Source organism: Lissotriton vulgaris, chromosome 3_1 (assembly GCF_964263255.1).
Source record: "Lissotriton vulgaris chromosome 3_1, aLisVul1.2, whole genome shotgun sequence".
Taxonomy (NCBI): domain Eukaryota; kingdom Metazoa; phylum Chordata; class Amphibia; order Caudata; family Salamandridae; genus Lissotriton; species Lissotriton vulgaris.
The window spans coordinates 1,237,192,144-1,237,218,473 of NC_141689.1; the positions used below are offsets into that span (position 1 = coordinate 1,237,192,144).

The 26,330-nt window shown below is 45.2% G+C and overlaps 1 protein-coding gene across 1 annotated transcript in view; it reads right to left on the reverse strand.

Annotated features, from left to right (window-relative positions):
* The window catches only part of DCTN6 (dynactin subunit 6), a 178,557-nt gene that overhangs the window by 149,431 nt on the left and 2,796 nt on the right, over positions 1–26,330 (reverse strand). The window contains exon 2 of the mRNA XM_086961709.1: positions 14,633–14,697. Coding sequence (XP_086817835.1) covers positions 14,633–14,697 — 65 coding nt within the window. The remainder of the gene's footprint in view (positions 1–14,632; positions 14,698–26,330) is intronic.

Below are 26,330 nucleotides of genomic sequence, written 5' to 3' on the forward strand. Positions count from 1 at the left end.
CACAAGGCTTCCCCTTGCATAATCCGGCCAAACCGGTTCTGGGGCACACCAGCCCCAGTCCCAACGCGGCATGGATCAAAGGGAAAGGGGTGTATCCACCCCCTTCCTGGGTCCCACCCATAGGAGGGGACCTAGCAGGTAATCCAGCCCCCTAGATTGGTATAAGAATGGGAGCAGTGCCAACGCACTCAGATTATCCTGATGAAACATAAGAAACGAAACTCTGGACCCTTCGACATCCTACTCGACGTAGAAGACTGAAGAATCTCCCTTGTGGTCAAGGAGTGACCATCCTGTGCAAACAGGCACCATCCAGCACCTCGACGTCTGCTTTGTTGCAGTTCCCGCCGGAACTCAAGCGACAGAGATCGACGAGATCAAGCTTGCCTGCCTTCTAACAGCCCGATCCACAGTCCCTGCAGAACTGAGACCCGTGGAGGCGACCGGAAGCGTGGGGCCCGCCATCTTGAAAAGACCACGAGACGCTGACTGTGCAGCCCACGAGTGACCCTCGAAACTGTACACCGGAGTTTGAGAAGCCCCAGCCCTGAGCCTCTTTTGCACCGAAGCTCACCCCTCTACACTCACCGAGTGCTGCGTGGGGCCCTTCTGCTTCTTTTGGCTCAACGCGTTGGCCCGGTCACTTGCCCGTTGGCTTGTGGCCCCTGTGCCGACGAAACTCGAAATCCGACTTGTGATTCTGGTTGCTCCAGACTTGCACCCGCTCCTCTGAAAAGGAGCACCCGCTCTGACCCTCCTGGTCCGAGTGAGAAGCAATCTTCCAGTCCTGCGTGGATTGCTCTTGCCAAGTGTTGCCACTGATTGCTAGTGTGTGTGTTATGGTAAACTGAGCGCTTGTTATTTGTTTTAAAAACTGCTATTTGCACAAAACTGTTTTGCACTCGAGAAAATCGTTTTTTTAAGAAAATCGTTTTTTTAAAAATAATTATACAGTGTCCTGAGGCGGAAAGCCGGGACCTGTATTTAAACATTGCTTGCAATTTTAAAACTGAATACTAGGTTTTAAAGGAACTTGCACTCTGTTTTACCTGATTACAGCCGAGTACAGGCTGATCGGGGCCGCCATTTCGGGTGAGGAAAGGGAGGAAGAGCTAGCATACTAGCGCTAAGCCCCTCCCGCCCTCCCGCCCTCCCGCCCTTTACTAGATAAAAACCTCAGAAACAACCATTCCCCCACTGATTGCTAGTGTGTGTGTTATGGTAAACTGAGCGCTTGTTATTTGTTTTGAAAACTGCTATTTGCACAAAACTGTATTGCACTCGAAAAAAATCGTTTTTAAAAAATAATTATACAGTGTCCTGAGGCGGAAAGCCGGGACCTGTATTTAAACATTGCTTGCAATTTTAAAACTGAATACTAGGTTTTAAAGGAACTTGCACTCTGTTTTACCTGATTACAGCCAAGTAGAGGCTGATCGGGCCGCCATTTTGGGTGAGGAAAGGGAGGAAGAGCTAGCATACTAGCGCTAAGCCCCTCCCGCCCTTCCGCCCTTTACTAGATAAAATGGCACCCTCATACAGGAGGCGCAGCGGACGGGCGCAGCGGGGGCGCCGGCGGGGGCGCCGGCGGGGCGCCGAAGGCCAGCCCGTCTGCGCCTGTCCGCGACAGGCCTGGACCAGGGGCCACACCCCATGCCCAATTACTCACAAAAGATATTAACCACACTATCTCGTACTCCAGCGCGGAACTTAGGAGTCTGAACAACGTAGGGGTAAGAAATACCACACATTGTGCTCGATTGGGACCATATGATACTATGGGCCCTTTCTGTTGTTGGCACTGTCAATGGGGAAGTGACACAGGGACAGAAGTCTGCATAAAAAATACCCCAACTCTGGCCCTTAAATGCATCTATCTCAATGCCAGATCTCTACCCAAGCATGCGATAGAGCTGTGGGACCTATTGACCGAAACTAAATCAGACTTGGTTTTTATAACTGAGACCTGGCTCGATACCCATAGCACCCCTGACATCGCGACAGCCCTTCCAGCTGAATATAAAATACTCAATCTGAATAGAGTGAAGAAAAGAGGCGGAGGGGTAGCCCTGCTATTTAGGGAATCCCTCACCTGTAGACAGGAACCGATCACACAGTCCAACAGCCATGAAGCAATGGCATTCTCAGTATCCGTAAACACCAATATTTTATTTGGGGGAGTGATAGTTTATAACCCCCCTGCTACCACTTTAGACTTTAGTGCCCAACTTTTTACCCAAATATTACCGATCTGTCTCAAGAACAAGAATATTCTTGTGATAGGAGATTTTAACGTACACTTTGATAGCAGCAGCAACCCATTAACCAAACAGCTAGTGGAGGACATGGATATTCTACAGCTGACACAAATAATTAATCAGCCAACACATAGGGCTGGACATATTTTAGATCTCATCTTCTCCAATATAGGAGACATTGACATCAATGCGATTAAACCATTGATATGGACTGACCACTCTATGATTGTGTTCATTATTAAAGTACCTACCAAACACTCTAAATCCATGCCCCCAGCAACTGCATCAGCTAGGAGCTGGGAAAACATTTCTGTGGAAAAATTCCAGAATCATTTTACACATGCATCCATAGGAAACACCAATATTAATAATGAAATAGAAGAGCTCCAGAATAATATCAAGTGTGCGCTGGAACACTGCTCAGCTCCACTCTCTAAACATAAACGGAGAGACACAGTCTCAGAGAAGTGGTATGGACCTGAATTAAAATCTTTAAAAAGGAAATGTACATCTTGCGAACACAATTGGAGGCTCAATAAAACCCTAGAAACGAGAGCCATATACAAAAGGGAACTTGCGCTTTACAATAAAGCTATTAGGAAAGCAAAGAAAGACTATTTCTCACTGAGGATAACAGAAAGCAAAAATTCTTCTAAAGAACTATTTAAAATAGTCAAAGAGCTGTGCAGCCCGGCTAATCTATCAGTGGATCTTACCCCCTCGCAAGAAGGTTGCAATAAAATTTATGAATATTTCTGTGAAAAAAAATCGATGCGATCTATGCCTCTTTTTCCAACATCGAATCAAAGCAACCACAACCTTGTGTAACATCCCCAGTTCTGGCTAGCTGTCCTAGATTCGGCCCTTTTTCAGAGCAGGAAGTGGGCAAAGCTATGTTGGAAGTAAAATCAGGCTCCCCACTGGACCCATGCCCGCATCATATTTTCTCACGACTAACACCAAAAATTTGCCCAGCTGTAACCAAAGTCTTTAATCAATCATTGAATTCTGCTGAATTCCCGAAGTATTGGAAAAACGCCGTAGTTACTCCCTTACTAAAAAAAGCAGGGTCTGATATTCACAACCCGGCAAACTATCGGCCTATTTCCCAACTTCCTTATTTGACTAAGGTGATGGAGAAATTGGTCAATAGGCAGCTTTCCAAATTCTTAGAGACCAATGATCTACTAGACAGTTCCCAAACAGGGTTCCGGGCCAACAATTGCACCGAGACAACACTCCTGGCAGTGTCAGACAATATCAGAACCAAGGTAGATCAGGGAAAGACAATCGCCTTGATTTTACTAGACCTCTCGGCGGCATTTGATACCATCCCACACCACTGACTCCTGGAAATCCTAGCAGCCAAGGGTATCCGGAAAAGGCATTAGGGTGGCTGCAGTCTTTCATGCAAGACAGAACACAGTCAGTACGGATGGGTGATTTTGTTTCCCCTCCCCGGAACATCAAGTATGGGGTCCCACAAGGGGCCTCATGGAGTCCAACCCTATTTAACGTGTTTGTCTCATCACTAGCCGAAATAGGGACAAAGTGGGGTGTTGGGATCTGCTCTTACGCAGACGATACCCAACTAATGATTTCATTAGATGAAGAAGACGACCCTAAGGATAGGCTACTGAACTGCCTGACTGAACTAGCCAATTGGATGCACAACCATTGTCTTAAACTTAACGCAGACAAGTCTGAGATTCTGCTGTTTGGTAGACATACACACCTATGGGACAACAGCTGGTGGCCCCCCACTCTGGGCACCGCTCCTATCCCAGCATCAACGGCCAAAAATTTAGGTGTGATCCTAGATAATACCCTGAGCATGAAAACCCATGTATCTACAATTTGTGGCAAAGGCTTCGCACTACTCAAGATGCTCTGGCGAGTTTTTCCATGGATCCCCACTAAATGTAGGAAGATACTGGTCCAGTCTTTATTAATGAGCAGGCTGGATTACGGAAATTCCCTGTTTGTGGGAATGGCGGACTATCTGTTCGCGAAACTACAAGTCGTACAGAACGCTGCAGCAAAGGCAATTTGCAATAAAAGAAAGTACGACCCAGCCAAAAGCTGCCTGCGTGAGCTTCACTGGCTACCAATGAGAGAGAGAGCTATCTTCAAGCTAATGTGCATAACGCATAAAGCATTGCACAACACGGGCCCTCGCATCCTAAAAAATAAAATCAGATTCTATGCTCCCACGAGGAACCTGCGTTCCTGTACGGCTGCTAGAGCAAGCAACACTCGTGTGAAAACAGCTAGGATGGGTGGACGGGCGTTCTCCCACCTGGCGCCAAACAACTGGAATAAGCTGCCGCAGGAACTCAGACTAACCGACTGTTATTTGTCCTTCAGGAAGCAATTAAAAACATTTCTTTTCCCAAAATCTGACTAAATAGAATCCTCACTCTGTTATCTGTTAACTACTCACTACTGTCAGGACAGCGCCGTGATATCCCATTGGGGATGATTGTTTGCGCTCTATAAATACCATTGACATTGACATTGTTTGCTCCGATCTTGAAGCCGACAGCGCCAACAGTGAGAGCTTTCGTGGGACAGCTCGTGACCCGCTCCTGGACGTCGCTGATGCCCCAGAGCCCACGTGGCAGCGGAGAGAAGCTCCTCGACAACCACCTGATTGCGCCCGACATTGCCTGATTCTGTCCTGGTTCCACCCGGGTCACTGCTGAGTGACCCAGACTCTGTCCCCTCTGCTTTCAGGAACTTTACAACTCTGATCCACCCTTGGATCACACCGGACACTTCTCCTTCACATCGCCTGCAGCATCTCCAGATTCAAGCACCAGCAACCTGCGTGACGAAACCCGACGCCACTTCGACCCTATGCACCCGCTTCCTGTGGGTGAGGTAACTCAGCAACGCTGGTGTTCCCACACTGGTACACACCTCTAGGGTCTGTGTCTAAAGTTTGATCCTTCTAGGTTGAGCGGAAGTATCCTTAAACTCTAACTTTGTAACTTTTACGCACCATTGACTTTGCATTGGTGCATGCGTGTGCTTTAAGCGCTGCACCCGAATCCCGCAGGCTTTTCCCGACTTCAGCATTGCTAGTCCCGACTGCTCCCAGCGATTCCCTTGGCCCTAGGCCTAACCACTGTTTGATTGGTATCTCTTATACCACTTTCTTAATATATGGTTTGAGTGGCCACCCGCCCTCATCCATAATTGTGCAACTTTCATATGTTATACTGTGCTTTTGTTTAAACGCTTGTGCCCCTTTGCTCATAAAGAGTACTGGGGATTATTTTAGTAATAAACACATATATTTTTATAATATATACTTGTGTGGTGTCCTTTCATTTGATATTACAGGATTGTGATTGGTAAAACAGCTCGCTTAACACGACCTCTTGAGTTTAGGCTTTCAGGCTGCTTAGTCCATGCTACCCCTAGGATAGCTTGCCTATAAGGTTGACTTACAACCAGACACCATAAGGCATTGTTTGGACTGATACAAGGTGGTTCCAGAATTGGAAACATCATATATCAGGCCAACTTCTCACATTGGTGTGCAGCGGTGCGGATTTGAGCTTGCTGTTTTACCATTGCAATCTTTTTATCAAATTGAAAGATCACATAAAGTACCTTAGGTACATATAAACAAAAGCTTAGCATATTTAAGTTCTACTGAACTTAGTAGTTGTAGATTAAAGGGATTAGCACACCCTGACTACAACTCACTAGCAAGGTACAGTAGGAAAACACTTAGTGTAGGTAAGTGCACCACTTGCACCTCACTAGCAGTCACGTCTGGCACAGGAGGAGCTTCAGGCTCTGCCCTTGTTACAGTTGACCTTACCAAGGCAACTTCCAGCTATGACAAACTTAGCCATAAAGACTTGAGTGCCTTATGCATTGCAAGAGGGCTAAAAAGGGGTCACAACCCCACCATTCCTTCCCTGATAGCCATCCTGGAAAAGGATGACTTAGATAAGGCGAGAGCAGTTCCCTTAGATGCAGGAGATGGAGTGAACACCCCTGAGAATGAGAACACTCCTGAGGAGGAAGAAGAAGAGGAAGAAGAGGAGGAGGAAGGCTCAGAAGTAGATGAATCTACTCAGAATCAGAGGGGTAACCAGGTTGTAGTTGCCAGGCTTAACCAGGCCAACTTAGACCTACATGGGAATTGAGAGGGCCAGCACCTCCCCAGATCCTATAACATAGTACCTTCAGGCAATAGGAGGATGAGATCTCCCTCAGGGGACTCTCATATTTCTAGTGTCTCCAGGGAATCTCAAAGGGGAATGACTTCCCCCCCAGAGAAAAGAGCATAGGGCCAGAATGAGGGCTGTCCAACTCCAGATAGAGAGGGAAGAGATAGCCTTGGCTAAAGCTAAACGTGCTTTAGCAAGAGAACAAAAGTTGTGTGGCTTAGATGCCACTGGTGGCAGCATAATTCCTTGAGAGAAAGACAGGGGCTATGATAATAGAAACCTGACAAAAATGGTGCCCCCCTACAAGGATGGGGATGACATCCACAAATGGATGACTGCTCTTGAGAGAGCCTGCATGGTACAGCAGGTTCCTCAGGATCAGTGGGCTGCAATTTTATGGTACTCCTTTTCTGAGAAAGGGAGGGATAGGCTCCTCACAGTTAGACCTGGGGAGGCCAAAAACTACTCTGTCCTGAAGAGTGCTCTTATTGAAGGGTTTGGCCTAACCACTGAGCAATACAGGTTGTTGTTCAGAGACACCCAAAAGGCACAGACTCAGGACTGGACTGATTTTGTTGATTGTGCCACTAAGGCTCTGGAGGGTTGGCTGCAGGGAAGCAAAGTCTCAGACTATACAGGATTGTACAATCTTATAATGAGAGACCAGATCCTTAATAACTATCAGAACCAGCTGTTGCATCAATACCTTATTGACTCTGATCTGACCTCTCCGCAAGAATTGGGAAAGAAGGCGGACAAATGGGTCAGAACAAGGATTAAGCAGAAACCCCAGAACCATGGTGGTGACCAGAAGAAAACAGACTAGAAGGGTGGGGATAAGAAAGATAAAGAAAAAGACCAGAAGTCTTCTTCAGGCCCACAAAATTCTAATAAGGAGGGTGGTTCCCAAAATGGTAACAAAAAGAAGAAGAATGATGGCCCAAAGAAACCTTGGTGTAATACCTGCATATCAGTTTCACACTGGGGCAGTGAATGCACCAAGAAAAATCCAGTTCCTACCACTGCAGCTCCTAAAGCACCTGCCTGCACCCCCTAGTACAGTCAGCAGTGGTGGTACACAACCCAAGGGTTTAGTAGGGTTGACCCTGGGTACTGAGATGGAATCTGGCCTAGTCAGAGTCCCTACTCAGGCTGTTCTGCTTTATGATGTGGACTTATCTTTGTCCACTACTGTGAGCCCCAGTAACCTGGGCAAGTATAGGCAGACGCCTTTTGATAAATGAGAAACTGGCTCAGGCCTACAGGGACACTTGTGCCAGTGTCACTATGGTGACACCTGACTTTGTGGACCCTGGACAGATTGTACTAGGTGAGAATTACCTAGTGACCAATGCAAGCAATGCCACTACTACACACAGTGTGGCTGTTGTGAACTTCCCCTGGGGAGGGGTAACTGGCCTAAAGAAAGTTGTTGTGAGTGCAGACCTCCCAGTAGACTGTCTGTTAGGCAATGATCTGGAAAGCTCAGTTTGGTCAGAAGTGGAGTACAGGACTCATGCAGAAATGCTAGGGATTTCAGCACATGTCCTTGCAGTGACAAGGACTCAGGCTAAGAAGTGCCTTCCTGAACCAGTGGTGGAACTTGGAACAATAGACCAACCACAACCCAAGAGAAAGAGCAAGAGGGTTAAGGCTGTGCCTTCCCACTTGCCCCAGGTTGAGGATCAGCCTCCACAGGGAGATGATCCTGCAGTCCAAGAGGAGACTGTCTCTGAGGAACTTGAGCCTGATCAGGTTGAGTTTCTGGGGACAGGGGGACCCTCAAGGGCAGACCTGGGGCAAGCCCAATTAGATTGCCCTTCTCTTGAACCCTTCAGACAGCAAGCTGCTGCTGAGGCTGCAGGGAATGCTCAAGGTACCCATAAAGTGTATTGGGATGATGGGCTCCTTTATTCAGAGGCTAGAGACCCCAAGCCTGGTGCTACCAGGAGGTTGGTCATACCTTTGAAATTTAGGGGCTTCCTTCTTACCTTGGCCCATGATATTCCCCTTGCAGGACACTTAGGCCAGAACAAGACTTGGGACAGGCTTGTCCCTCACTTTCACTGGCCTCATATGTCAGAAAATGTCAAGGAGTTTTGTCGCTCCTGTGTCACTTGCCAAGCCAGTGGTAAGTCAGGTGGCACAACAAAGCCCCCCCCCCCCCCCCTGATACCACTACCTGTGGTTGGGGCATCCTTTGAAAGAGTTGGAATAGACATTGTGGGTCCCATGGATCCTCAAAAAGCATCTGGGCACAGATTTATACTGGTGGTAGTGGATCATGCCACCAGGTACCCAGAGGCAATTCCCCTGAGGACCACAACAGCACCTGTTGTGGCAAAAGCCCTCATTGCAGTTTTCTCAAGAGTGGGCTTTCCAAAGGAGGTTCTTTCAGACAGAGGTACCAACTTCATGTATGGATACTTAAAGGCAATGTGGAAGGAGTGTGGAGTAAACTATAAGTTTACCACACCCTATCACCCACGGTGCAATGGGCTTGTGGAGAGATTCAACAAGACCCTCAAGGGAATGATAAAAGGATTACCAGAGAAGCTTAAGCGGAAATGGGAAACCCTTTTACCCTGCTTGCTCTTTGCTTACAGAGAGGTCCCACAGAAGGGGGTTGGCTACAGCCCCTTTGAACTTTTGTTTGGCCACCCTGTGAGGGGTCCACTATGTTTGGTAAAGGAAGGATGGGAGTTACCTCTCAAAAAGCCTTAGCTAGATGTTGTGGACTATGTACTTGGTCTCCGCTCCAGGATGGCTGAGTATATGGAAAGAGCATCCAAAAACCTGGAGGCCAGTCAAGAATTACAGAAAGCTTGGCATGACCAAAAGGCTGTTCTGGTTGAGTTCCAGCCAGGGCAGAAGGCGTGGGTGTTGGAGCCAGTGGCCCCAGCAGCACTCCAGGACAAATGGACTGGACCCTACCCTATTGTTGAGAAAAAGGGAGAAGTCACCTATGTGGTTGACTTTGGAACCCCTAGGAGCCCCCACAGGGTGCTCCATGTGAATCGTTTGAAAGCATTTGTGGACAGGGAGGAAATGAGCTTGCACATGGCCACAGATGGGGATCAGGAGGAAGAGAGTGACCCTCTCCCAGACCTGCTTTCCCAGAACCCTGATGATGGTTCAGTTGATGGAGTAGCCTTGGCAGGCAGCCTCACTGAGCAGCAACAGGTGGACTGCAGACAGGTGTTGCAAGCCCACAGGCATATGTTTTCACTCACACCCAGTCAAACTAACTGGTGCACCCATGAGGTGGACACTGGTGACAGTCTGCCTGTGAAGAATAAAATCTACAGGCAACCTGACCATGTCAGGGATTGTATAAAGGCTGAGGTGCAAAAGATGTTGGAGCTTGGAGTGATTGAGCCATCAGAGAGCCCATGGGCCAGCCCAGTGGTCCTTGTGCCAAAACCTCATACCAAAGATGGAAAGAGAGAAATTAGGTTTTGTGTGGACTACAGAGGTCTCAATGCGGTCACTAGGACAGATGCTCATCCCATTCCAAGAGCAGATGAGCTCATTGATAAATTGGCTTCTGCCAAGTTTCTGAGCACATTTGATTTGACAGCTGGCTACTGGCAGATCAGGTTAGCTGAAGAGTCAAAAGCCAAGACAGCATTCACTACCCCTAGTGGACATTATCAGTTTGTGGTAATGCCCTTTGGTTTGAAGAATGCACCTGCCACCTTCCAAAGGTTGGTGAATCAAGTCCTTGCTGGGTTGGATGACTTTTGTGCAGCATATCTAGATGATATTGCTGTCTTTAGCTCCACCTGGGAGGATCACCTGAAGAAGGTTCTGGAGGCCCTGCAAAAGGCAGGCCTGACTATCAAGGCTACTAAGTGCCAGATAGGGCAGAGCAAGGTTGTGTAACTGGGCCACCTAGTAGGTGGGGGTCAGGTTCAACCATTGGAGAGCAAGATCCAGACCATACAGGACTGGGCTCCTCCAACTACCCAGACACAAGTCAGAGCCTTCTTGGGCCTGACTTGGTATTACAGAAAATTTGTAAAGAACTATGGGTCCATTGTGACACCTTTAAATGACTTGACATCCAAGAAGATGCCCAAAAAGGTTCAGTGGACAGTTAGCTGTCAAAAGGCATTTGATGACCTGAAGAAGGCCATGTGCTCTGCACCTATCCTGAAGAGTCCTGACTACTCCAAACAGTTCATTGTACAGACAGATGCTTCTGAGTTGGGGGTGGGAGCTGTGCTTTCACAACTGAATATAGATGGTCAAGACCAGCCCATTGCTTTTATTAGCAGAAGGCTGACCCCCACGGAGAAACGTTGGTCAGCTATTGAGAGGGAGGCCTTTGCTGTGGTTTGGGCCCTGAAGAAGTTGAGGACATACTTGTTTGGAACTCACTTCCTAATTCAGACAGACCATAAGCCCCTCTTGTAGCTAAATCAGATGAAGTGTGAAAACCCCAAACTACTCGGGTGGTCCATTTCCCTACAGGGGATGGACTTTACAGTGGAGCACCGCCCAGGGACTGACCATGGTAATGCAGATGGTCTCTCCAGGTACTCTTAGAACATGAAGACTTATCTGGTCAAGGTTAAGTTTAATGTCCCTGCGTTTGGGGGGGGGGGGGGGGGTGTGTAGGAGAGTAGGGTCTGCTATCCTATGGTCAATGTTTTGCTTTTTGCTTCACTGGTTTTCGACTTACTGAGGCTGTGGGCCTGCTAATCAGACCCCCAGCCTGCTGTTCTCTCTCTAAATTCACATACATGTACTATAGGTACCTAACCCAATTGGAAATGGACTCCTTGTCAGCCCCTGTACCATGCACTATAGGTGCTCAGGGCATAGGTACCACCAAGGCCTACCAGGGGCTGCAGCATAGCTTTTGCCACCCCTGGCTGGTTGTTAAATTGACACAACTGGCTAATCACTCAGCTGGGGCAAGTTGGTGTAATCACCACTTGCTTAGATATAGTATACCTATATCTAAACCTATATCTGGACACATATAAACCTGTGAGCCACTCCTATGAAAGGCCTTATCAATCCTGGAGGCAGAGTGCGTGGTTTAATGTGAGATGGAGCTCGAGCATGAGCTGAGCCTGTCTGCAGCTGTCGGGAACTACTCCCTAAGCTGTTCCGGGATAATGCCATACCATATACTATTAAGTGCATTATAATCCTCTCGGTTATATAGCAACTTCGGTTTGGCTTTATCAAAACATGTCGTGTAAGGTGTCATACGATTTGGAATACTATCCCCTCGACAGTCCTGTCGACGGGGATAGCATTCCACCCCTCTAGAGGGAGAAGACATGTTAAATTACTGAAACGCGGTTGATTTTTAAAAGAGCCTCAGATCCACAAAATGGATGCTTCTGCCACAGACACAAGTCTGACCTCCTGCTGCTGACCGAAACTCAGCAGAGGAGGCCTGGACAAAGGCTTTCCTATCGCAGGGAGGTGTCACACCACCCCAGACAGGAGATAGTGGATTGTAGCAGGGAGGTTTGAAAGAAACCAGACACTGCCTGGGGAGCACAAGGCTTCCCCTTGCATAATCCGGCCAAACCGGTTCTGGGGCACACCAGCCCCAGTCCCAGCGCGGCCTGGATCAAAGGGAAAGGGGTGTATCCACCCCCTTCCTGGGTCCCACCCATAGGAGGGGACCTAGCAGGTAATCCAGCCCCCTAGATTGGTAAAAGAATGGGAGCAGTGCCAACGCACTCAGATTATCCTGATGAAACATAAGAAACAAAACTCTAGACCCTTCGACATCCTACTCGACGTAGAAGACTGAAGAATCTCCCTTGTGGTCAAGGAGTGACCATCCTGTGCAAACAGGCACCATCCAGCACCTCGACGTCTGCTTTGTTGCAGTTCCCGCCGAAACTCGAGCGACAGAGATCGACGAGATCAAGCTTGCCTGCCTTCTAACAGCCCGATCCACAGTCCCTGCAGAGCTGAGGCAACCGGAAGCGTGGGGCCCGCCATCTTGAAAAGACCACGAGACGCTGACTGTGCAGCCCACGAGTGACCCTCGAAGCTGTACACCGGGGTTTGAGAAGCCCCAGCTCTGAGCCTCTTTTGCACCGAAGCTCACCCCTCTACACTCACCGAGTGCTGCGTGGGGCCCTTCTGCTTCTTTTGGCTCAACGCGTTGGCCCGGTCACTTGCCCGTTGGCTTGTGGCCCCTGTGCCGACGAAACTCGAAATCCGACTTGTGATTCTGGTTGCTCCAGACTTGCAGCCGCTCCTCTGAAAAGGAGCACCCGCTCTGACCCTCCTGGTCCGAGTGAGAAGCAATCTTCCAGTCCTACGTGGATTGCTCTTGCCAAGTGTTGTTTGCTCCGATCTTGAAGTCGACAGCGCCGACGGTGAGAGCCTTCGTGGGACAGCTCGTGACCCGCTCCTGGACGTCGCTGATGCCCCAGAGCCCACGTGGCAGCGGAGAGAAGCTCCTCGACAACCACCTGATTGCGCCCGACATTGCCTGGTTCCGTCCTGGTTCCACTCGGGTCACTGCTGAGTGACCCAGACTCTGTCCCCTCTGCTTTCAGGTATTTTACGACTCTGATCCACCCTTGGATCACACCGGACACTTCTCCTTCACATCGCCTGCAGCATCTCCAGCTTCAAGCACCAGCAACCTGCGTGACGAAACCCGACGCCACTTCGACCCTATGCACCCGCTTCCTGTGGGTGAGGTAACTCAGCAACGCCGGTGTTCCCACACTGGTACACACCTCTAGGGTCTGTGTCTAAAGTTTTATCCTTCTAGGTTGAGCGGAAGTATCCTTAAACTCTAACTTTGTAACTTTTACGCACCATTGACTTTGCATTGGTGCATGCGTGTGCTTTAAGCGCTGCACCCGAATCCCGCGGGCTTTTCCCGACTTCAGCATTGCTAGTCCCGACTGCTCCCAGCCATTCCCTAGGCCCTAGGCCTAACCACTGTTCGATTGGTATCTCTTATACCACTTTCTTAATATATGGTTTGAGTGGCCACCCGCCCTCATCCATAATTGTGCAACTTTCATATGTTATACTGTGCTTTTGTTTAAACGCTTGTGCCCCTTTGCTCATAAAGAGTACTGGGGATTATTTCAGTAGTAAACACATATATTTTTATAATATATACTTGTGTGGTGTCCTTTCATTTGATATTACAGGATTGTGATTGGTAAAACAGCTCGCTTAACACGACCTCTTGAGTTTAGGCTTTCAGGCTGCTTAGTCCATGCTACCCCTAGGATAGCTTGCCTATAAGGTTGACTTACAACCAGACACCATAAGGCATTGTTTGGACTGATACAAGGTGGTTCCAGAATTGGAAACATCATATATCAGGCCAACTTCTCACAATGCCCCACTAACAGACTAAAAATGGTCACTCAAACATCATTTTAGGCAGTCTGAGTTCTTGATCTGTGGAGACTTCTTTTGAGAACTTCTATCACTGCCTGAGGATGAAGTGATTTATGAATCTCCGATATCTGGTTGCGAACCCCAGTACACTGTACCCAAAGAACTACTGAATTACACATATAACATCATTTATGGTCTTTGTGGCATAGGCCAAAAAAATGCACTCAACTACCTTCAACGATTATCTGGATGAATTATGCCATGGTGTTAAGCGGATGCATGTGTTGCTGCAGTGCACTTCAGATAGTGTTTTGTCTGCTGTCTTTCTGGCCCTACCTTCGTTCCGCACACTAATGCATTGCTCTGTCACTCACTACCAAACATGAACCACAGTCCTGCTTCCTCCATCAAATGGGCTTGCAGATAAAACGTTACACTTTGCTGTTCAACCTCGCCCTCCCCTTCACACACACACACCCTCTCCACCAGAGCCATTAAGGGTGTTTCTTCCTTTGCCTTTACATACTCCCTTAAAAGCTACTCCCTATGCACGGATCCAATGGTATACCCCTCAAGGCTTTTTCCTACTTTGCCAATGGACTGTAGCATGCTTCAGCTCAAGGACCACCACTAAGCGAGCCATCCTAAATTTGAGCACAGAAGTCACGTCCAAAACATACAATGTCTTCAATCATTTATCATACTTCAGGGGGCAATTAATCTAGGTCATCTACAATACCAACTAAACAAATAATCAAATAAAATTCGATCGAACTGCAAGCTGCTACAAGTGTGAAATGTGAAGGTACATGCATGAAATACATTTATACAGACCTATTGTGACATCTCCCTTGATTTCACTTTCCACACAGACAACTGCCCCAGGTGCAATTTTCACACTGCAGAAGAAAGGAACAATATCAAGCATTAGAACACAAGGATCGAAGTCAGCAGAAATCTACCATCATAATCAGTAACTACATCACGGTGAGCCTATAACATTTCAGTCAGTTACATGTAAAAAATGCTAAAGGCTTAAAATGTCAATTTCTTTCTTAAACAAGCATTTGGAATGCAAAAGGGCTCGCCTTTGTGAGAGTTTGAGCTATTGGCATTGTAAATGACAGTGCCTTTCCTTTATGTGTTTTGAAAACCTGTAAGCAGTGCGTAAACACACACTTTGCACTTATAGTCTTTGCTTACAAGAAGCATGGCTGGCAGTAAAAGAGGCGCAGTTACTGCCAGCCTTGCTTCTCGTAAGCAACGACTATAAGTACAAAGTGCATGTTTATGCAAACCTTGCAGGTTTTCAAAACATGAATAAAAGGCATTGTCATTTACAATGACAATAGCTCAAACTTTCGCAAAGGCGAGACCTATTGCATTGCAAATGCTTGTTTTTGTGGGGGGGTTAGGTTGCAATTCCCCGTAGGGTGCCATCTACTTGATATAGCTCTGCACCCGCGTTCCCATCACAAACACATTCTGTATCTCAGTCCTGCAGGTCTACCAAACACACTCCTAAACCCGCTTCATTTGAAATGTGATAGGAAAGTTTTGTGAATGACTCAAACAGTAACAACAAAGTAATTTAGGGGGAAATTTTGATTCATTGGAGTTAGATACAACTTTTTAAAGTTGAAGATGGAAAATTCTGAAGAAGGTGGTGGATTGTGTGGCAAGTGTGGGGAATGCATAATTATGCGGAACACTCTACTTCTTCCCAACCACATAATCTCTGTGGCTCTGGTCATACTTTTATTAGAAGGCTAACCTAGAGGCGAGTTTCTACCAAGTTTTTGTAAGCTTTAATTCAGACGGTTCACCTTTGCGTAGGATGTAAATGGGGGCAGGTACCGAGTCCCTGCCAAGAACAAGGGCACAGGTTCTACCTCGTGTTCTCATTGTTTCTTTCAGGTTGGGTTCGCTTCGGGGTGGGGTCACAGAACCGTGTTTTAAGAGCGAAAATTCAAACAGCTGTAGCAGAAATGCTTCTATTTTATCCACAGTGAAAATATTTATTAGTTTTATTTTACAATTACACACAAAAGTGATGCATTATGTTCGACCCTGCTATTCAAGGATGTTAGGGAAGTTTAATCTTTGATTACTTTTTTTATTAAAGAAATATTCAAGAAGCGTGTGTGTTCGTTTGTGCGCCTTTATAACATTACACGCCATAAAGTTGCGTGGCTTTCTTCCCGTTTGTCCTTTTTTTAATTATTTCAAAATGTTTTTCGTTTATGAACTACAGTACTTGCATACATGCCCTGGCGCCTAATTCCGCAATAGATCAATGCGCTATTTTGTGGGTGTATAATTAGACTGTCAGTCCAGGGTTTACCGTCGGTATCTCAATGTCTCCTAGAACACAAATATACGTTCTAGCCATTTGTTTTTCAGTGTTTTAATCTGTACAGAAGTACCTTTTTTTAATCTGCAAAATGTAAACTGCTGTCTGCTGATTTGCGCAGGGCCTGTTAAATTGTCATTAGCTGATATTACCTACTCCAGCTTAAGGTGGCTGACATTTGCGATGTGGAGAAGAAGGAAGGAGCCCATATCTAGCCCTTGTTGCCAGTTTGATATTGTGCAACCAATATCAATATACTGCGCCTTTACTTTTTGTATATACTTCTAAACTCTCACCAAAAAAATGTCGGGAATAAAGTAATTCCCAGTATCTAACACCATTTTGGTTGACAATATCTGGAAAATCTAACGTTTTTCAATATAGACAAACACATTTTCCCCAACATTTTATAAAATCTCTACCACCCCTCTATTTTGGTGGGCGCAAGAAGCATACACATAAATATGTTAAGCCTCAGGCAGGCAGGTGGGAAAGGTTAGTGTTCTGAATTTTCAGTGACTGTGTAACTTTACCGCGTGCCACGGCTCAGTGAGAGGCGAGGGGGAGGAAGGCATTGGTGACGAGGCGTGCAGGATGTGCTGCGCGCGAGGGACAGCCTCGATTTCCACGGAGAAGAAATTGAAGATATTTTTATCTACGCAGCGATGCGATGACTGTGCGCATGCAGGCTGAGACTGATGGAACTCCGTAGATCACCACCAACAGAAGGAAAAATCCCACAGAAGCAAAAAAACACAAAATACAGAGGAAAGCTTGTGTAAAAAATTGATATCTCCCTCCATGGAAAAGGTAGCTCCTTCATTTTGATCAGAAGCTGACAATTATAATTCCGAGAAAAGCAAGCACTCACAGGCTCCTGTTGGCTTTTCGCTTTCTTAGTATGAAACTGAGAAGTGTGGCTCAATGATTAGAGCGGCAGACCCTGATGCAGAGGTCTAGCCCGGGACCAGGGTTCAATTCCCAGCCTCAGCGGGTCTTGGGCTAAAAAATTCCACGGACCTGATAATTCTCGCCTCGGTGCCTATTCCAATCATTGAGTCCCACTCTGCAACTCTGGGCAATAGCTTGCTTAATCTCCACAACGGCCCCCACAAAGCTAAGGATGCCTGGCCTCCACCTTGGGGGTGGCCAGGAGTGGACGCCTCACAGGACAAGCCAGGATGGGTTCCACAGCGCTATTCGTACAAGCGCCTTGAGACCCTTGCGGGTGAGTAGTGCGCTATACAAGTATCAATTTACAATTTTTATCAATTTATATATCTTGCAACCACTTTAAGCGAGTCTGGTTACTGGGAGAAAACTGAGTGTTTCCGAGGATGAGAACTGTAAGGCATCAGAGCACCATAGTGAAATGGAGGCAGGGAGATCTACTAACAGAGAGGAGGAGAGCATGAGCATGGGAGAGTAAGACAGACAAGCGCCCGCCAGACAGACACTTTTCTCTTTTGGAGCCGTCCCACTTGGATGGACTCAGTCTGACTTCCTGCTGGCGTAAAAGGTTTATTATCTTCTTTATGGGGCCATCTGTTTCGCTCCATAAAGAAGATAACAAACCATTTACGCCAGCAGTAAGTCGGGCAGTCCGTCCAAGAGGGACGGCTCTAAAAGAGAAAAATGTATGTCAGAGGATGCTCCTTTCCAATGGCTGGCCACCATTTACCCTAAACGGTGACGCCGGCCAATGGAAAAGAGGGGCAGGGCTTAAGCCCGCTAGTGAAATCTACCCAAAAACATAAGATCTCGCAAGCGAGACTGCACATGCGCAGCCTACGCTAGCTGAGACCTAAAAACCGTTTTATGCTATTTTTGAACCATGCATACTGTATTTTAAAACAGCTGGAAGCCTAGCCCTGGAATCACCCATGCTTCTTCAATTTAAATATGTCAGTGGAGCAAAGGACATTACCCCAGTCTTTGCAAGGAGTCTTAAAAAAACACAGCATGGAAGCCATGTTCTAGCTATGTGGTTTAAAAAACAAATGAGGAAAATCAGGATCTGTCCCAGAAGGTACTGCCATTAAAAATACTAGTGTTGTTTTGCTTTGATATCCTGCAAGAGAGTCTCAAATGTTTGAACCTGGGACACGGATGACTGACTGAGTTTATTCTGGGCGGGGTAATGTCAATATCTCAAGGAAAACCTAGTGTAATACTTAAACGGTACAGTATCTGAGTTTTCAGCCCATCCTAGTATATCTGTGATGCAGTTTTTGAAGGGTTAGAAAACAATAACTATTGAGGTCAAATCAAGATTAGCCACATAATGAATGATTACTATTGTTAGAGATTTTTATTGGTTTGTATTTTCATGCAACATTAACAGCATGAAGTATGCCTTTAAACACCATTTCACATGAACAAACTGATCTAATGTGATTCGTTGTTAAACTAATATCATATGATGATTAGAGGTGCGTCTTTTTAATAAATGTTAATAATGCCACATTTCTGTGTAAAACGCCATTGTGTCCAAGGTGGAAGGCATTACTATCACTCAGTGTCTTCACCCCTGCGCATATCCTCTCTGCACAAGCTGCGCAGAGCACATTCACGCTATAATGCCATTATTTTTCATTGTTATTGTTTTGTTCCTGATGAACTTTCCCCAGGTAAGCTGTAGTTTGTAACCGTTTGTTTTCTTTTGTCTTGTACACTGAGACCTATTAATTCACATTAGACTTCATTGTTGATGTATCTTATTCTATTAGAAAATCTCCAGATGACAGAGTCACTAAGTAGGTTAGTGCTTAGGTGTTAAGGGATTGTGACATTTATTTTTCATGGGCTCTGATTTGCTGAAGAAATCATGCATTAGCTCACACGACAATGAACCCACAGAAATATTGATTTAATATGCAAGAATAATGTATTAAAAAAACCTTGACTTAGGGGATGAGCCAGAAGATTTCCTTAAGATTTACATTCTGCTAGGGAGACTATCCGTTTTCCTATTGATTTTACTGCCCATTTGGACTTATTAAAATATCTGATTTTCACATACGCTGTCTAACTCTGCATTTCAGAGCCTTCGTGGCATGGACTCTGTAACACTTAATTTTGTGATAAAATCCAATAACTTTTCATAGATCTAGCACTTGGTTATTGAGTGGCCTTTGAAAAAACATAGTGACCCTTACCGCCTCTGACAGACGCCGCCACCTATCGTCCTGGGATCAGGACACTTCTTGGGGTATTGCCCGCCCGCCTCCCGCCGCCTGACTCCTCCAGCCATCTCGGGGTCTGGCCGCCGAGCGGAGCGTGGGTGCGGCACAGGACCACAACCCCCAGCAGTCTTTGCGGCACACACCGCAAGCTTTGCGCGCCAGGAGGCGCATAAATCCTGCATCACCCGGGTCGAGGGGGTGAACCTTTCAAAAAACATAGTGACCCTTACCGCCTCTGACAGACGCCGCCACCTATCGTCCTGGGATCAGGACACTGCTTGGGGTATTGCCCGCCCGCCTCCCGCCGCCTGACTCCTCCAGCCATCTCGGGGTCTGGCCGCCGAGCGGAGCGTGGGTGCGGCAAAGGACCACAACCCCCAGCAGTCTTTGCGGCACACACCACGAGCTTTGCGCGCCAGGAGGCGCATAAATCCTGCATCACCCCCATCTCGCGGGACGCCGGGCTAAGCCCGGGCAAAGGGCGGGCCCTCTGAGGCCCTCAGAGGACGAGGAGGTCGGGTTGGGTACACCTCCCTAACATTACTACTTCGTTATCAAGTAGGTAATTCTGACTATCCAATCCGCTTGTGAATATTGTTATCAGATATATTATAACCTCAATAGGGCATTAATTATTCTGACATTGGACTGCCTTGCCCTGAGTTTATTAGAGTCAACTGAATCTTGCCACTCTTGATTATCTATGCGTATACTGTGATGTCTACCAGGGGAAGTAGAAGTAAGACTGCTGTGGCCAGTACATCCATCATTGGCCCTATTGATAGTTTTATTACAAGAACAACCGATGCTATTGATCTCAGTATTTCACTTCTTGAACGTAGAGTCTCACAAGACCTAGAAGTTGCCAAGCGTAGGGTTTCACAAGAACTATTAAAAACTAAACGTTCCTCTCTTGGTAACATTTTGCTGGTAAAAACCCCTGCAAAACATAATGACCTACAAGTGGGCTGCCCTCGAGAAATACGACCTGATCTCCACACCATTCCTAATGAGATTAATTTATCAGCAACAGGCCCATTAATTGATTGTGACTGACACGAGTAATGAACTAGAAAAGACACCAGATCTAAATATAAATCATACTCCGGAAATTGTAGAAGAGAATAGTGTCTCGCCAATAAGACTCAGTCAAGAGGGTGCCATTCGCAAACGGATTCAACAACCAACGATATCTATTCCTCCTGTTGAAAAACAACGTAATATATCAAAAGTACCAGCTAGAAAAGGTACAACCAAACATCCCACTGCTAGTGGAATAACAATACATACAGGGACACCAACTGAGGATATCCAGGGGAATACTCAGGTGCGTGTGGATAATCCTGACGCACCTACAAAAAATTAAAAAAAATACAAAAAATGATCAACTAATAGAAAGAGTTGGTGACCTTTTGGCCATCTTCATGTCACCTATTGAATCCAGACTGGCCCGTATTGAAAAACAACTACTAGAGGAACTTATTGCTGTCAATAAAAAAGCTCCTAGAGACATCGTAATTACTAATACAGCAGCAAAAACAACTATCAGTAAACCTACCACTACCAAACAGCTAGCAAAAGCTACTTCGTCTGCAGATACAGCGACAAAATTACAACCAAAACCAGTCCCTTCTACAAGCAGAGAAAGTCCTTTAAATAACTCTGTTATAGGAAGTGGTTCTACTCCGACTATAACTACCAACACCCAGGCTGTAACTGAAAATACAGGAAAGAAGATAATACCATCTCATGACACGACAAAGATACATAATCAACCGAATTCTACTTTCGCAACTTCTCAAAAACCTCGGCCAATACATGATCCACCATATAATTCAAGACAGATTCCTTCACGAATCAATCTGCCACCTGAATGTGGTGCTTATGTATTGGTCTTGGTTAATGTTCCTAAACTCAGACACGATCAGGAGGAAACTTTTTCCTCTTTGAAAAATAAGATCTTGCATTGGCTGATAGAAAAATGTAATTTCCCGATAGAATGCACAGGAGAAATAAATAATGTACAAAGAGTAGGATGGATAGGCCCCCTGAAGAAAAAATTCGAAGGTGACTGCATATCTATAAGCTTTAAGAACCCACAATGGGCAGAAAAAACCTTGGCAAGGGCCCCTTCACCTTCGGTCTGGGAATTTAAAACCACTCTTCTTCCGGTGGGATATTTTTATAGACATTTTATTACAAATTCAACAACTATGGGATCTAACCTAGCTACTCCTTTTTTTTGATCACTATCAAGTGATAGAAAATAACTCCCCCTTTTTACATCAGTATCCCAAATTCACTTACCCGAATGTTCCCATACAAAGACATCAATCACAGATACACTCTCATTTTATGGATGTACCATGTTACAACGCATACCATTACAACTACCTACTGTTACAACGCGACCATTACAACGCATACCATTACAACGCATAGCGCTTTGAGGTGCTGGATAGTGGTAAGTATAATTTACTATTCTAACTCCAGTCCCCGTGGACCCTAGGGAAGGTGTTGGATAGTAAATTATACTTATTCCCTATCCTAGAGCGCCCCCCAGCGCAATGCGTTGTAATGGTATGCGTTGTAAAAATCGCTTTCTAACAGTAGTGCGTTGTAACAAATGCGTTGTAACAGGTGTATACCTCATTTTATGTCTCATCCTTACTTGTCCACAATGCCGCATAAAGAATATAGGGACCCTCGTTGGCATCAAGTTGCTGCTGCACCAGGCAATTCCTATAGTATTCCGATCCAAAATAGGTTCACTGCACTGTCTACTCTTGACTTTAATGATTGACAAAAAAATGACCATCCTGAAGGGACAACTACCGATACATTAAAGGGGCAGGTGATAGATAGTAATTCAGACAGGGAGGAAAAGGATACAGAAAACTTTTCTGATGAACATATTCAAACCCCTCTCACCCAAATGGGATTAAACAATGTGACCAACTTATTACAACTGAAAACTAGTGCTGTACCACCGGAAAATTTATCAATTAAAATCACTTCCCCTAGTCATAATAGCAGTACCTCTTTAATATATCTAACATTTTGTAATATTTCGGGCTTGCTGGCTAAAGTGACGAATCCCAACTTCCTAAATCAAGTTAACACGAGTAGCGTTATCTGTCTTCAGGAAACATGGGCCATTGACCCAATACACATAATTGGGTACAAGCCTTTTTTTCGCCGGCAAAAAAATCTCCATCTGGAAGAAATAGTGGTGGCCTAATCATTTATATAGCAAATACTTTATGCAATGAGGAAATTGTTCCTCTTAAATTAAAAGAGAACTATCAAATAATCATTCTAAAGAGAACCAAACAGAGGATATATATCATAGTAAATTTTTATAACAACAAGAAACTAGACGATCTGACTAACCTCCTCTCAGAGATTTCTTTAATCTTTCAAGATTTAAAAGAGAAATATGCTAATAAAACATGTATTATACTCTGGGGCGGCGACTTTAATCTCCATTTATGCGAGAATTATAATACTGATAAATGTGGAATCGAGGAAGATGATGGCAACAGGATAACTCACTTCACACATTCATTTGAGGGTGAAAAAATGAACGAGGTCTTAACAGAATTAGAACTGGGCTTTGCAAATGAATTAAAGCCTTTCCGAGTACCCTTTACACCAACCTTTAATGGAAGGGGACTGATGAGTCTGATAGACTATGTTTTGATCTCAATACATAAAGGCCCAAATATAGAATTATTTGAAGTAGCTAAAAACCCTCTAAGCGATCACTTCCAGATTATAATCGCCCTGAGTGATCAAAAAAAATCAAAAAGACCCTGATACATTGATATTATTAGATCAACAAAATCTTGAGTTGGGTTCTCTGAATGGCTACACCTTAAAGTGGGGAAATATTGATAAAAAAGCGATTACTACAGGAATAGTCACTGAATGTAAAAAAGAGATATCAATCGGTCTAGGGTCTGAGACAAAATGTAGTGACGTAATAACCAGCTTCAATACTATCTCACAAAATATAAAGAAGGCACTCACCAGATCCTGTAAACAAAAAAACAGGCGAAGAAAGGCTGGTTTAATCCAGCCTGCACCAAAGCTCACTCAAAAGAACTTTGGTCCCCGCTCTTGATGAATGTATTAAATGCCACAGTAGAAGAAGGCCTGTTAAAATCATGGAAAACATCTGTACTTGTCCCGATCTTTAAAAAGGGAGACCAAAACTCACCAACCTGCTACACGCCCATTTCGCTCCTGGACTCTCTTGGGAAGGTCGCTGGTCGATTCATTCTCGAGAGACTCCAGGAGTGGTCAGCTACACAAAACATCATATCAGAAATACAGTATGGATTCCGAGAGGGGTTAGGTACTGTAGATCAAGCGTTAAACCTGTCTTTATTGGCAGGAAAATATCTGGAGGCCAAGGGGAATGTCTTCCATATGGTGTATGTAGATCTATCCGCAGCCTTTGACTGTAAATGCAAATGTAAATGTGTTGTACTTGTATAGCGCACAGCTACCCCGGACCGGGGTGTCCCGGCGCTTGTACTCATACCGCTCAGGAACCCTTCCTGGCTTTCCTTGTGAAGTGTCCACTCCTGGGCACCTCCATGGTGAAACCAGGCATCCCTCGCGCTGTTGGGGCCGTTGTGGAGATTAAGCAAGCTATTGCCCAGAGTTGCAGCGTGGGACCCATGATTAGAATAGGCACTGAGGCGAGAATATCCGGTCAGAGGAATTTATGAGCCCGAGACCCGCCGAGGCGGGAATCAAACCCTGGTCCCTGGCCAGAGCTCTGCATCAAGGTCTGCCGCTCTAACCATTGAGCCACACTCCTCCACTGTGTTATACATTCAAGGCTGTGGAGGCTGTGGAGGATCATTCTCAAAATGGGAGTTGATCCTCCTATCGTGGACTTCCTTCGAGAACTCTACACCGGAACAACAGGTAGAGTGCGATTTGGGACAAAGGGCCAACTGACAGAAAGTTTTAGAGTGGAAAAGGGGGTCAGACAGGGATGCGTGCTGGCCCCTTTTTTATTTACCCTTTACACTAATGGCCTCGAGGCCGCCATGCTGGAAGGAAGTAAAGATCTCCCCTCAGTTGGTCGTCGGCAGATACCTGCCTTGCTATATGCCAATGACGCGGTCATCCTAGCCAGAACCTCGGTGGAATTACAGCGAGCATTGGACAAATATTGTGACTTTATGCTGAGTTTGAACTTGTTTTTAAATGTGAAAAAAACTTTTACTATGCATGCGGGGAAAAAGAGTGCAAAACCGAAAAGACTATATGTGAAAGGAGAAGTGTTGGAGAGAACATCAACATATCAACTTGGGAATCGTAATCGACGAAAAATTTAAGTGGAAGGCAGCAATCAACGCCAGGAAATTATCCTTTTTAAGAGCAACAATGGCATTGAGGTCATTTGCACAAAAATTAGGACATAAACCACCCCCAGAAATGTTAAAAATATATAATGCCAAATGTGTCAGTACCGCTACTTATGGGGCAGGGATATGGGGCTTTGCAAATGTGACTGAACTACAAAAAATAGAAAATTCCTTTTTAAGATTCCTACTCGGACTACCAAAAAGTTCCTCCACATATGCTTGCCATGTAGAGCTGGGCATAGACTACTTAGAGGACATTATAAAAGCCCAGCCTGTAATGCTATGCCGTCGAATCTGGGTTACTGAACAATGCCATCTAACCAGATCTATCATACAAGACATTCAGACGCTTGATCATTACAGGAGGATAAAATGGACAGCTTTCGTCAAAGCCCTTTTAACAGATATGGGATATGAAAATTTTTTTACAGACCCACTATCTTTAAACAATATCTCCAAATTAGAGTTAAGAAAAGTATGCCTTTTACATCTGCGCCAGGTACGCCTGTTAAAAGAAATTCATAAACCTTCTGTTCAACAGAGTCTATTGGCACAAACTGTGTTGTCTGTTGAACCCTATTTGATGTACAAAGTAAGCCAATTTGAAAAACTGCTCCTGACACGTTTTAGGTTTAATATGTTCCATTTAATGGTCTCCTTTCCCATACAGAATGACTGGTCATCAAGACTCCTACCGTGTCCCTGCGATTCCCAATCACAACAGTCAACTATACATACAATAATATTTTGCAAATTTTTTATGGCACCCCGCAGGCACTGGCTATTGCCCATATTAAAACGTTGGGGCTTACGCCAATGCCGTCCAGCATACTTGGCGTTACAATATCTTGAAAATGAACTAATAGCAAAAGCGATTGCACGCTTTCTGAAATTTTGCATACGTCATTGCTCTAATCTTTGATACTGAAAAGAGTGAACTGAGCACAAAGAATATGAGTAAAAGCCAAGTTACTATTAATAGTGTTTTTTATAAATTGTCTTTTTAAAATCTTGATTTTTAACTGTTTCTACAAACTGAGTAAATGTGTAAAAAATGTATTTTTATGAACTTTTATGGTGTTTCTATCATTATGAAAAACCAAATAAAGTTGGTTTAAGTGGCCCAAAATAATCTTAAATTAAATGTATTTAATGAAATGTAGTTCTCCTGATCTTGATGTTTTGGGAGGTGCTTTAATGCAGTGAAACATTGCCTTATGAAACTGAGGTTTAACACAGTCTTAGATCTAAATATATGTGGGAACACTGTTTAAGGTAAATGTTGGGGTGTCTTAATTTTGGGGTATAGTGTTTAGCTCACACACTATCAGGAAGACTTCTCAATGTTGGGCAGGTGGATCATGACACAAGCAAGGCTGTAAACACTTAGATACGGAGCCCACTGAGTTAAGACAGCTGCAAACTTAAGAGCCTACATTTTGAGCTTTAGTTTAGGGGGCCTCCTTACAGTTGTAGATTGCTAAAGGACTGTACTCTTAAACAGCTTTATTTTTCATCAGTATTTGAAATGAAATTGTTCATGTTAAACTTTGGAAAAACATAATATCTTTCTCATGAGACAAAAGAGAAAATGGATTTTCAAATGT